The sequence below is a fragment of the Catharus ustulatus genome, chromosome 10 (assembly GCF_009819885.2).
Source record: "Catharus ustulatus isolate bCatUst1 chromosome 10, bCatUst1.pri.v2, whole genome shotgun sequence".
Lineage (NCBI taxonomy): Eukaryota > Metazoa > Chordata > Aves > Passeriformes > Turdidae > Catharus > Catharus ustulatus.
In genome coordinates this window covers 8,455,905-8,467,530 of record NC_046230.1, presented here as the reverse complement: position 1 = coordinate 8,467,530, position 11,626 = coordinate 8,455,905, and the positions used below count along the sequence as shown (strand labels likewise).

Genomic DNA, 11,626 nt, shown 5'->3' with positions numbered 1-11,626 from the left:
AGCGGAAACAGTGTAATTGATTTATTTCTAATAGAGCGGAGACCAACACTGTTTATCGTTCAGAAATGATTGCCTGTGTTCTTAATAGCTCTAATTTTCACTGTCCATTTGATGTGCTGCAGGTTTAATATAGAGCACTTACTAATCCAATTAAAAGTGCACCTGGCCTGGAAGAGCTCTGTAATTAGCAGGCGCGTTTTTAGCTATTTCCAGTGGAAAACCGTGAAATCATCTCTGCTGGCCTAAAGGACTGTAATATGGGGGTGGGGGCGAGGAGGGGAGGGAGGAGCGGGGCCAGGCATTCGTGCCTAATCTTTGTGCCTTGAATTTTTCACAGTTCCCGTGCGGGAAGATGAGGCTGTTTCATCGCGGGGCACTCGGTGTCTGGTAGCGCAGGACCTCGAGGGCGAGACTAGGTGGGTTTCACACCGCTTTCCCCTGCCGTCCACGCGAGCCCGGCCCGGGAGCCGTCCCGGGGAAGCGCGGCTCGGCTTTGGGGCTGCGGGGAGGCGCTGGGGTGGCGGGGGCCACGGCAGCCCCACGGGGCCGGCCATGGAACGGGCAACTGGAGCTGCGGGAGCTGCCAGCCCTGTCGGGGGAAGCGTCCAGGCCCCTGCCGCGGCCCCGACCCCCGCCGGGAGCAGCGAGCCGGGATCGCTGCGGAGCTCCCGAGATGGTTTGTGGCAGGGCTGGCACGGGACGGGGCTGCCGGGGCGGCCCCACAGGACACTGGCTCCTCGCAAAAACACGCGGCACGCACACGAAAGCGCATGGTTACAGGAGGGGGGAAAGCAGCTGAAAAACACTGCCCGGCTGGCTCTCCTGCCGGGATGAGGAGCTCCGCTCCTCCTCCTCCGCGGGTGAGGGGTCGAGACAGTCCCAATTCGCACCCCTCCTCGGGTGGACGAGGATCACTGCCCAAATCATCACCGTGGCACCCGTCCGGATGGGTAGGAAGGGTTTCTGCCCCCGTGCTCGGAGCCGCAGTGGTACCGGTGGCGAGTGAGGTGGCCACGGGGATGCTGTTAGCGCCGGGTGCGCTTCGTGCGGCCCTGCTCCCCGCCGCGGGGTTCCCAACCAGGAATTACATCTCTTTTTTAAAATAACGCGTCTACCGAATTCCTCCCTCCAGTAAAAGGCGCGGGTGGCGCGGCGGGGTTTGCGGAGCGGCAGCTCGGCCCGCACGGCTCCTGCCGCCCCGGGCGCTCCCCGGCTGCCCCACGGCCCGACTCGGCCCGGCTCTCTCGGGACCGGGTTCCACAGGGCTCGCTGACGGGTTACCCCGGCTCTGTGAAACGCTTTGTGAAATACACGCTGACTTTCACTGAGTGCGAACTTTTTGTGACAGCCTCTTCCTTGGGGTGCGGGAGCGTTCCCGGGCAGCGCCCGGTATTTGGATCTGTTGGTGTGCGTTTGAAAGCGAGGGAAACCACTCGGTTTGGTGGCCGGCGTGTGGGGCTGGAGCGAGAGGGACCACGGGCTAGAGCCATCCTGGCTGCAGTGGATGCGGCTTCTTCTGCGAGCTCTCATTCCCCACTGCGGAGCGGAGCCCGGCGCAAACCCGGAGTTTCCCCGGGCCGTGCCGTGCTGCTGCCGGTCCCTTGGCGGCCGGTTCGTTTATTATTAAGGCTCCGGATTTCTGCCTAAATAACGCGAACCCCCGCCCACCCTGAGGCCGGCCCCGGCCCCGCAACCATCGTCCGGCTCGTAAAGGGAACGCGGACTGGGAGCCCAGAAAACATTTTCCCCTTCATTTCAAAGGAGGAAACCTGAGCGATTCTCATCCTTTTGATTGATTAAGGTCTTGAATAACTTGAAGCTCGGGAGTGACAGTTCCTGAATAGACGATTGCAAATAAAGAGCCCTGTGGAAAGCTGGGCTGGCACTTCGGAGTGTAAAGGAGGCGAGTTTGCTGGCACTTACCAAGTTATAAATAAAAGGCCGTGCACAATGGTACCTTCTCTAAGGACAGACAGTCTTTACAACACTCCTGGCGTCATATCCTGCTGTGGGCACTCCAGCTCCGAGGCAGACTTTACCTCTTTTATTTTTCCAGCAGTTTAGTTTGAATACTACAATAAATTCCTGGGAACAAACGCTTGTTAGTAAGACTTTAACACGCACCGCCTCGCACCCATACACATATAAACGCTCACGCACACGCGTGAAACGCAGGGACACCCTTGTCCCAGCGGTTTTTAAAAGCAGACATCCCCACGGAGATCTCACTGCAGCTCTTGCTTTCAAAACCGCGAGCACCATTGGTTCCAGAGATGTCTCTTCTGGACGGAGAGAGATTTCGGTTCAAAGTAAATAAGTAAAACGAAAGAATGAAGGAAGAAGCATTTCTTCTTTAAAATGAAAAAGTTGTGGCTCCATCCCCGCTGCTGGTGCTCGGGGAGCGGAGCCAGGACAAAAATCGCTTCATGTCAGCCGGGCGGGGGCTGTCCGGCGGAGTCCCGCAGTGACACGGGGTCCTGAGGGGTGCAATGTCCAGGCCGACCCGGTTGGTGCTCCCCTCCCGGGGCTGGGGCGGCCGTCGGGGTACCGAGTAGTTCCCCATCACCCTGCTAGCGGGTAAAGGGTCCAGCACGGCTCTGCCCCGGGGTCAGCTCGGGGCCGTGCCGAGCCGTGCGGTGCCGAGCCGAGCCGCTCCTTGCCGGTCCGGTCGCGCCGCCGTCGCGCCGGCCGGGGCGATGCGCGGAGCCGCCCGCTCGCCCAATCAGCGGGGACGGCGCGGCCGGGCCGGACGGCGGTGGCCAATCGCGGCGGTGCCGCCGCCGAGCCGCGCCGGGCACGGAGCCGATAAATGCTCCCGGCCCCGCGGCCGCCGCTCCCCGCCGCACCGGGGACAGCGCCACCGCCCCCGCCCCGCCGCCCGCCCTCCCCGCGCCCAGCCGCGCCGCCCGCCGGGGCTCCGGCCCGGCCCCTGCCCTCCCGGTGCGGGGCAGCGCGGGTCACTGACAAAGGGGCAGCGGCGGAGCTGCCTCCTCCCCGCCCCTCGGCGGCATCCCCCACCCCCTCCGGGACCGCTCCTGATTCGGCGGGGCCCGCTGACAGCACGGGTCTCCCCTAGATCAGCCCTCACCTGGATATAACCCTGCCGGCCGCTGCCGCCGCGATGACAACTCTGGCCGGAGCTGTCCCCAGGATGATGCGCCCCGGGGCCGGGCAGAACTATCCCCGCAGCGGGTTCCCGCTGGAAGGTAAGGCCGCGCCTGTGCTGCTCCCGGTTGGGAAAGGGATAATCGTTCCGTGCCGGGGTCCCGGAACAAAGCGGCCCCCCCGGCCCGCCAGAACTAGCGCACGGAGGAGCCCAGGACAGCCGTCCCGCTTCCCCCTGGGCTGTCAGAGCAGGTTCCGTCCCAGTCTGGGCACGGCTCGGACCTCGCACCCTGCGAGCGGCCCGTCCCGGCAGCGGGAGAACCGGCCGGGACGTCGGCAACGCAGCCGGCCCCGGTTCTCTTACTGGAGTGAAGGGTGGTGATTTAGGGAGCAAAGTTAGGGGAAAAGTTAGGAAAAAACTTATACTCGTATAAAACCAATGCGAATCGAAAGGAAGTTTAGAAGCGTGGGTCGGCACCGGGCCGCTGCGAGCGGCCGCTCTCAGCCGAGGTAGCGGCGGTGCGAGGGCCCCGCAGTGCGGGGACTGCCAGGCCCCGGCCCGGGGGAGCTGCGGCCGCTCCGGCCGGCCCCGGCCGCCGGGACACTGCGGCCTTCCCGCACCGCTTCCCTCTTGTCTGCCGGAGCCAGCGGGCTCTGCAAGCCGGCTCCGGCTGAGTGCAACAGGTGAAGCCCGCGGCCACTCCCTGCCCTGCCCGCCGGGCCGGCGGCGTCTCCGCGGGAGCTGCGGGCCCCGGGCGCGCGGTGGGGCGGGCGGGGGTGAGTTGCCTTATGGAAAAGAAACGGCAAAAAAACCCAGTAACAACAACAACAGAAAAAAAAAAGAAAAAATACGCAGTAGAATGCGAAGGAGACGTTAACGCCATTTACCCTCCTGCCTCCCTTCCCTCCTTTTCTAGTCTCTACCCCTCTAGGCCAGGGCAGAGTCAATCAGCTCGGAGGAGTGTTTATCAATGGCAGGCCTTTACCCAACCATATCCGGCACAAGATAGTGGAGATGGCCCACCATGGCATAAGGCCCTGTGTCATCTCCCGCCAGCTGCGAGTGTCCCACGGCTGCGTCTCCAAAATTCTCTGCAGGTACCAGGAGACGGGCTCCATCCGGCCGGGGGCCATCGGCGGCAGCAAACCCAAGGTGAGCCCCTCCCGCCCGCCCAGAACCGGGCGAACCTCGGTCGCGGTGGCGGGGAGCGAGTTCCGACCGGGACACGGCCCAGGCTGGTCGGCACCGGGGTTTGCAGTGGGGCCGGAGGGACCGTGCGAGGCCGGGGGTGAGCGCAGACACTCATGGGGCGCAGCACCCCCGCCGTGTCCCCGCCTGTTGCTCTCAAACTTACTGAGGTTTTAGAAAATATTGTTGGAGTTATTAGCAACAATATAGTTTAAAGTAAGGAAATGCTGTTAAAAAAAACCAAACAAGACAAAAACAAACAATCAAACAACAACCGAAAAAAAAAAACCTCAAACGAAAATAAGGCGAAAAGGGCGTTTTTTTGAGTGCTCGGCTTCCCAGAGCCCTGGGGGGCCCACGCTGATTTTTCCCGCAGGAGCACAGGCGGGCTCAGGGCTCGGCACGGACCGGGACGGGATCGGTCCGGTGGTGGAGCTGGCCCAGCACGGCTGGATCGGGCCCTCCCCAATTTCGTTGAAAGCGCAACAAAACGACCTGTATTTGTCTGTCTCTTTACTGCTCCTTCTCCTGCTCTGTTTACTTTTCTCTCCGCTCTAGAGCTGCGTGTATTTATAGCTACACCACCGAAAAGTTTTCTCTAACAGTAATGGAGACGAAATTTTCCCTCAGGATTATGCTTCTCCTTCTCTAGCTTCTTTCCCACTAAAGCGAAGTAAAGGCTTGAATTTTTATTGAAAGTTGTAGCTAGATTTCCCCCTCCACCCCCTTCTTTGATTCTTCTAAAGTAGCGAAGCGATGCCCGAACTTTTCCTTCCTGTATTAGGAGTAGAGGTAATTTTTACTAAGCGTGCTGCTCAAACGAAAGGCTAACTGCCACCCGGAGACGGATCTTTTTGTTTGAGTTTTAGATTTATTTTAAAATCACGAGGCTACCGAAGAAAAATACCAGTACTCTAAAGTCTCCCCGTTTTTATTGCGTTGGTTTTTGTTCGGAGCTGCAAACTTTGTTCAGCCGAAACTTTACTGACCTGGAGCTTCGTTGCCCGGAGTCCTCCGCTGGTCGCGACCCGCTATTTTCTCGGCCGAGCCGCAGCCGATGCTGCCTAATTCGGGGTTTTCCATGCCGAGGGCTCTGTCGCACCTTCCCGGTAACCCCCGAGGATTTTCTGGGACGTTTCGTTTAACGCGGAGTGTGTTCATCTTTTCCGCCCCTTTATTACCTCCTGCGTCCCCTCTCACTTTACCCGCACTCGGGTGGTTTCTATCAGCGTTCCTAAGCGGGGCCGCTGTCGGCTCTCGCTGCCGACGGCGCGGGCGGCTCCGGCCGCCCCGGGGCTCTGCCGGCGGCACTCCCGGCTCCCCCGGCCCTGCAGACTGTGCCCGCTCGCCTTGTCTTTACTGAAGCAGGTGACGACGCCGGATGTTGAGAAGAAAATCGAGGAATACAAGCGGGAAAACGCGGGCATGTTCAGCTGGGAGATCCGGGACAAGCTGCTGAAGGACGGGGTGTGTGACCGCAACTCGGTGCCGTCAGGTACGGAGCGGGGGTTCGGAGGGTCCCGGAGGGTCGGGGGCGGCCCGGGAGGGCAGTGCGGTACCCGGGTGAGCCCTGTCCCCTCGGGATCGGAGCCCCGGGCCGGAGCGGTGCCCACGGAGCGAGCGGCGTTACCCGCGGTGCCTCTGGCGCGTCCCGGGAGGGTTCCTGCTCTCGGCGGGGTGTTTTCAATTAAATCGCAACTGCATCCCCTCCCCTCCTCCTGCCGACGCTTCCCCACCGTCCCCTCCGGGCTGCTGCCGCAGGAGGGCTGGGGGCTTGCCGGGACCCGGAGCTGGGGAGCAGGAGGTGAAAGCAGCTCCCTGTGCCGGTGGGCTGTTTGGGATGGGGGGCACGTGGAGCTGGAGCTGTATTTGTGAGGTGTCCGAGGGTCTTTATCACCCGCTGTGAGGGCTCGGGGCGAAGAAAGATTCTCGGGAGCCGCTGTGCCCGTGCTGGAGTCCGGAGCGGGACAGTGCCCCGTGAAACCCCCGCGGGGACAGGAGACGGTGGCTGCCTCCCCTAAGAGCCGACCGGCAGTGACCGAGGGACACGGGACACAGGCAGTGGCACTGTTGGGGGGCTCGGCTCCCCGGCCTGGCCCCAGAGCCGCGGGGGGCTGCTGGGGACGAGCCGGTCACAGCTCTGCACTCCTCCCCTGAAGTGAGCTCCATCAGCCGCATCCTGCGGAGCAAGTTTGGGAAAGGCGAGGAAGAGGAGGCTGAGCTGGAAAGAAAAGAGGCGGAGGAAGGCGACAAGAAGGCCAAGCACAGCATTGATGGCATCCTCAGCGAAAGAGGTAAAGTCCTGTTTGCCCCTCCGTGGAACCCTGTGGCGGGTCAGTGCCAGTCCCAGGCGCTGGTGGCTATCACTCCCTGACCCCCAGAGGCTGTCCTGGGGCAGCACTGCGGGAGGTGTAGGGCAAAGAGTGAGCCTGGCTGCACATCCCATGGCATCCCATTCCCCCAGTGCAACGACCCTGCAGTGGGCAGGAATGGCGCAGAGGTTGGAACAAAGATGGGAGTCACTGCTGGTTTGGTGCTCAATAACCAGGGAGGGCAGGAGCCACCACAGAGCCCCTGATCACAGCCGTGCAGGGGCTCCTTCCCCAAGCCAAATGAAAGGCTGCAGCTGCATAGGAGGGGTAGGCGCAGCAAAAGGCTGCGGAGCCTCAAGTCTCTGCAGTCTGAACAGGCCAGGCAGACACATATTTTGTTTTTTCTGCTCTTAAAACTGCTGGGAAGAGCATGTGTTGGTGTTTGGCCCAGGACTACTAGGAGGCTGAACCCGAACAAGGCGGAGGTGAAGCGCTGCTGCCGGGGGACAGCTGCTGCTCCCGTTGAAGCCATGCCCGGCTCCGGCTGGGCCGGGGTGCAGGGGCAGGCAAGGGCCGGCCTCTCTGTGGAAGTCGCTGCCCAGCACATGCACAGGCACTGGAGAAGGCGAGACAAAAGTACCAAATGAGCTGGTCAAACATTTGTACAACTTTTCCAGCTTTTACAAAGAAGGCCTTCTATACACAATCTACACTTGGAGATGAACTTGGAAAACAAAGAGGGGGGAGTCCATTGAAACTCACACTTTGGCTTTGCACAGACAAAGCTTCAGCTAGCAGCAGCTTGATGTGAACAAAAGAAGGCAACCTTTTTATAATTCAAGGAGAAAAGAAGAGAAAACAGCCCCACAAAAGGCTGAGAAAAGACATTATGGGCTTGCAATGAGGGATGAATTATTCAATGAGCCCCTAATAGCTGATGCTCCACGCAGTTTTATGGACTCTCCATCGTGGAAAAAAATAGCTGTTTTTAGAGAGAAAATGTTTATAGCATTTCTAGGCATCAAGGGATGCTGGTGCTGTGCAAGGACAACAGAAATCCATTCTTTGACAGTAGCACTTGTCCTTGTTTTGTTGGAAGAAACCCCTAAACTCTCCTAAAACTTAGTTTTCAACTGTTACTAAAACTTTCAGGGAAGTCTCATCTTCTTTCTGTTTGTTTTTGCAAGGAGGTGTGTAATATAGACATACAGAAGATGCTAAGAAAATTAGAGATTTTAAGGCTAGAAGGCACAGTTTGACTGCCTGGTTTAGTTGCCCCTATATGATGGTCCAGAGTTTTCTCCAGCATCTCCTTCAACAGAGGGTTTTTCCAAGAGGAGTGTGCACCAAGGGAAAAATATATAAATTCAGTGCCCTAGTTGTTAAATAACTGGATTTGGTGCCTTCTTGCATTTCTTGACAGAGATTAGAAACAGAAGATAGTAAGTCTTGATTAATATCACTGCTTTATGGAACAAAGAGTGGTTAATAGAGACAGCAAGAGGAAAAAACACTGTTATCAATATAACTCATCCTTCTGCTTCTCTTTGAAACTGTCTTCGTGCCCTTTAACTGTCTGCCCTTTAAAGTGGAGCTCCTGATTTTACTATAAATCAGTGTCTGGGTGCATGGCTGCCTCTCACCAGCCCAGAGGAGCCCCAAAATTCTTGCAGGAAAACCATTGGGGCTGGTGATGCCTTGGTGCAAGAGGGGCTCACTCGTGCCTCCCAGCACAGCTGTACGAGGCTGCATTCCACCTCCCGACGTACCCGCTCTTTCACTTTCTGTGGATGTGAGTGCCTAACTTGATTTGTTTTTAGTTCAATCAGTAGCAATTTTCCCCTTGATTGCATGGGGTAGTGTAGTCTCCTCCTGCCCTAGGCATGCAGGTTTTTGCTGTGTGAACGTGACTGGACAGTTCTGTGGAAACGGCAGCTTTGGTAATCCCATCTGTTGTGTGGCAGTGGCTGGGAAGGCTTGGCAGTGTGAGGGAGAGTGTGCTCTTCCCCACAGCAACGCCTGCTCCCCCTCCCTGACTAGCAAGCTGTTGCTTAATCTCATTACTGGAGTGGCTGGGATGCTGCAGTGTGAGCACACTGCTGCTCCAGAAAACATTTGTTGCCATACTCCTGCCCTGCATGTGCAGGTGTGTGATGCTGTGGGGACAACACACCAGTACAACCACTACAAGCAAAGAATAACCATAAAAGAAGCCCACCACTACTTTCTGTATCTGACCAACAAAAAGAAAGTTCTGCTTCAACTCCCATTGCCAGCTGAGGAGCTTTGATTCCACTCCATCTATAAAAACAATCCTGTTCTGTTACTAAAATAACTGGCAGTGCTCCTAAGGATTTTGATGCCGCGGGATCATATTTGCCAGCAGCCACCAGCTTGGCTACAAGGCCTGGTGTGGCAGAGGGTGCCTGCTGGCAGTGCATCTCAGATGCCCTTTCTGACACTCAGGTTGCTTGTGGAATTTCCAGAGGGTGTCCATGTGCTGTGCAGCAAAACCCTCTAGCTCAGCCCTGAGCTCTCTGTGTTACCGAGGGGAAAGAAGTGGGGAGTTTGTGCAATGTGAGGAGTTGTTGTAGCTCTGTTCTTGAGGGCTTGAGGGATCCTGGAGCGTGGGTGCCAGGGAAAGCTGTGGGATAGGTCACAAAGTGACTCCTGAGGCTGATAACGAAGCAAAGTCTGGCTTTTCTGCTCGGGAGCACACATTAGTGCTGGACATTGGCTGGCGCTGCCTGAAATCCCCTCCTTGCCACGGACCTTTGGGTGGCTCAAGGAGTGGCATTTTTGGCACGGATAAGAGTTGTCATTTTAATGGTAAGTAATTCAGGATTCAGGGAGTATTTATAGTAGTGGGATTAGACGGAGTGGAAACATGATTTTTAAAAAAATATGTGATAAGAATTGTGTATCATTGGGATCTCTCCCACCACATATGTGGGTGTAGGTAAACCTTTGTAAGCCTGGGGTGATTCTGTTTCAGCCTTTCTGTTCTGGGACACTTACACATGATTCTCACACTGTTTACAGATGCCACATGTGCAGCCCTGTGCTGTATTTCAGTGTTTCTGCCAGCGTCACTAACGACTCTGATTCTGGGTATATATTTAAAGAAAACTTGATAGTCATAGTGTGTAGCATAGTGTGTATGGCTCTACAGCAGCATAACTGTATTTCTGCATGCGTGATAATTTCTTCTTAAAGGCACAAGCCATAAATAAAGAACACGAGAAAGTTTTGTGCCTTTATGTGGCACATCAGGGCTTATTTTTAGCATAGCCACTACAGAAGAGGGAGTTGCTTGTACCTTTGGTGGGAGTTATGTGCGGCATGGTTTGCTGACTAATCTGATAACTCCCCCTCCATCAAATAGCTGTTGTTTTCTGGCAGGAGCCAGTGGCTTTCAGCACTGCAGTACTGGGGCAGAGCTGCTCCCCGGGCCCGCTGTGAGCAGGCTGGGGCGGGGGCTGGGGCCGGGACCCCCCCGCTGGCCTCAAAGGGGGCCTCTGTTCCCAGCCAGGGAATTGGGAATTGGCCCCCGGGCTCTGTCCCGGCCGATCCTCCCCCAGTCATGCGCACCCGTCCAAAAAGGGCCCTACTCATCCCAAGCCTCTACCCTTGGCTGTACTGAGAGCAATTCAGGCTACAGCAGACTAAATTGCCTCCTTTATTTTCTTCTTACTTTCATCTTGGACCAAACCCTTCCCCCTTTCCCTCCCCTTCCTCTTTTCTTTTTTTTTCTGTGTGCCTGAGGCTCACATTAATACAATTTCGGCACCACCCCTATTTTAGTGTGTGTATGTGGGGAGTTTGAAGGGGTAGGAAAAAAAAGGACCTCAGCACAAAAGCCCTGCTCAGCAGCTCGAAAGTTCAAGCTGCTGCTGCCTCTCTAGCTGTGTGATGCTTTTCCTGTTTGTGAGTTTTGGGAAACATTTTTGCTTTGTACTGTAATGGAATTAGAGGACAGATGCTGACTGTAAATGGGACACGCGACTACCAGCCCCTAGCTTAAATATTTAGATGCAATGTTACAATTACTGACTTGATGCAGGAGGCTTTGAAGTGATGGCACATGATCTAAAGGGTAGCTCGAGCTAGATGGGATGGCAGATGTTTTGATTAGGGTTGGTCAGTATCATGCAGCCGGTTATTTTTAGATTGCTAAACTAATAAAGACATTTTATTAAGGGAGAAGATTAACAAGGAGGCACCAGATATCAGTTGGAGTCATTCATTTCTGCATAGCAGATTGTTGGATTAGTGGCTGGAGCATGGGATGAGTCAGATGCTGAGTTAGAATTTGGTTGCAGGGGTTGTCCTGGTTTTGCTCCAGTGTCCTGACTCAAGGCACAGTGGTCAGAGGACGTAGGTGCTGTGTGACATGCTGTTGTGGGCTGAGAAGCAAAGTTTATTCCCCTCCTCAGTGCTCAGGGTAAAGTTTCACTTATTGAGTGAGATGTGATAGCTGTGGCTGCAGGCAGTTATTTTCTTGACCCTGAAATTTCATGCAGTTTGTATGTTTGGTCACTAAGAAATCAACTTGTGTCACTTGAACAGTGTTGTTTCCGAGGCTCTCAGAGCTGACAAAAAATAGTACTTAATTAAGAAAAACTCACTTCCTGGTGAGTCCAGAATTTAGCTCAAGGGTGACAGTGCCAACTATATTTTCTGTCTGTCTTTTCCTCTTTCTCTTTCCTCATACCTTAATAATGAGAGTCCAGGCTTGGGTAGAAAATGTAGGTGTTTCACAAGTGCAAATTGGTGCAGGTGATTCCATGCAAACCCAGAACAGCTTTGTTTCTTATGCCTGAGCCATCATCACTGTGGGGCTCTGGGCCAGGCTTCTGCTTCCAAATCATTATTCTGAGATAATAACAACAACAACAACAATAATAATAATAACAACAATAATAATAACAACTGATGACCTCAGCAATAAATAATGACCTCATCATCAAGTGAGAGTGTGATGTGCCAGCATGCTGAGCATTTTTAGAAAGGTGCTAAA

General features: G+C 55.6%; 1 protein-coding gene across 2 annotated transcripts in view; it reads left to right on the top strand.

The window, feature by feature from the left end:
• Nucleotides 1-340: 340 nt before the first annotated feature.
• LOC117001096 (paired box protein Pax-3) overlaps nt 341-11,626 on the top strand; it is a 78,545-nt gene continuing 67,259 nt past the window's right edge. The window contains exons 1-5 of one of the 2 annotated variants that reach the window (XM_033069272.1): nt 341-416; nt 3,077-3,206; nt 4,023-4,258; nt 5,663-5,789; nt 6,454-6,588. In XM_033069272.1, coding sequence (XP_032925163.1) covers nt 3,122-3,206; nt 4,023-4,258; nt 5,663-5,789; nt 6,454-6,588 — 583 coding nt within the window. In that variant the 5' untranslated portion in view covers nt 341-416; nt 3,077-3,121. Of the gene's footprint in view, nt 417-3,076; nt 3,207-4,022; nt 4,259-5,659; nt 5,790-6,453; nt 6,589-11,626 lie in introns of both variants that reach the window. The other variant, XM_033069271.1, reaches the window with a different exon arrangement.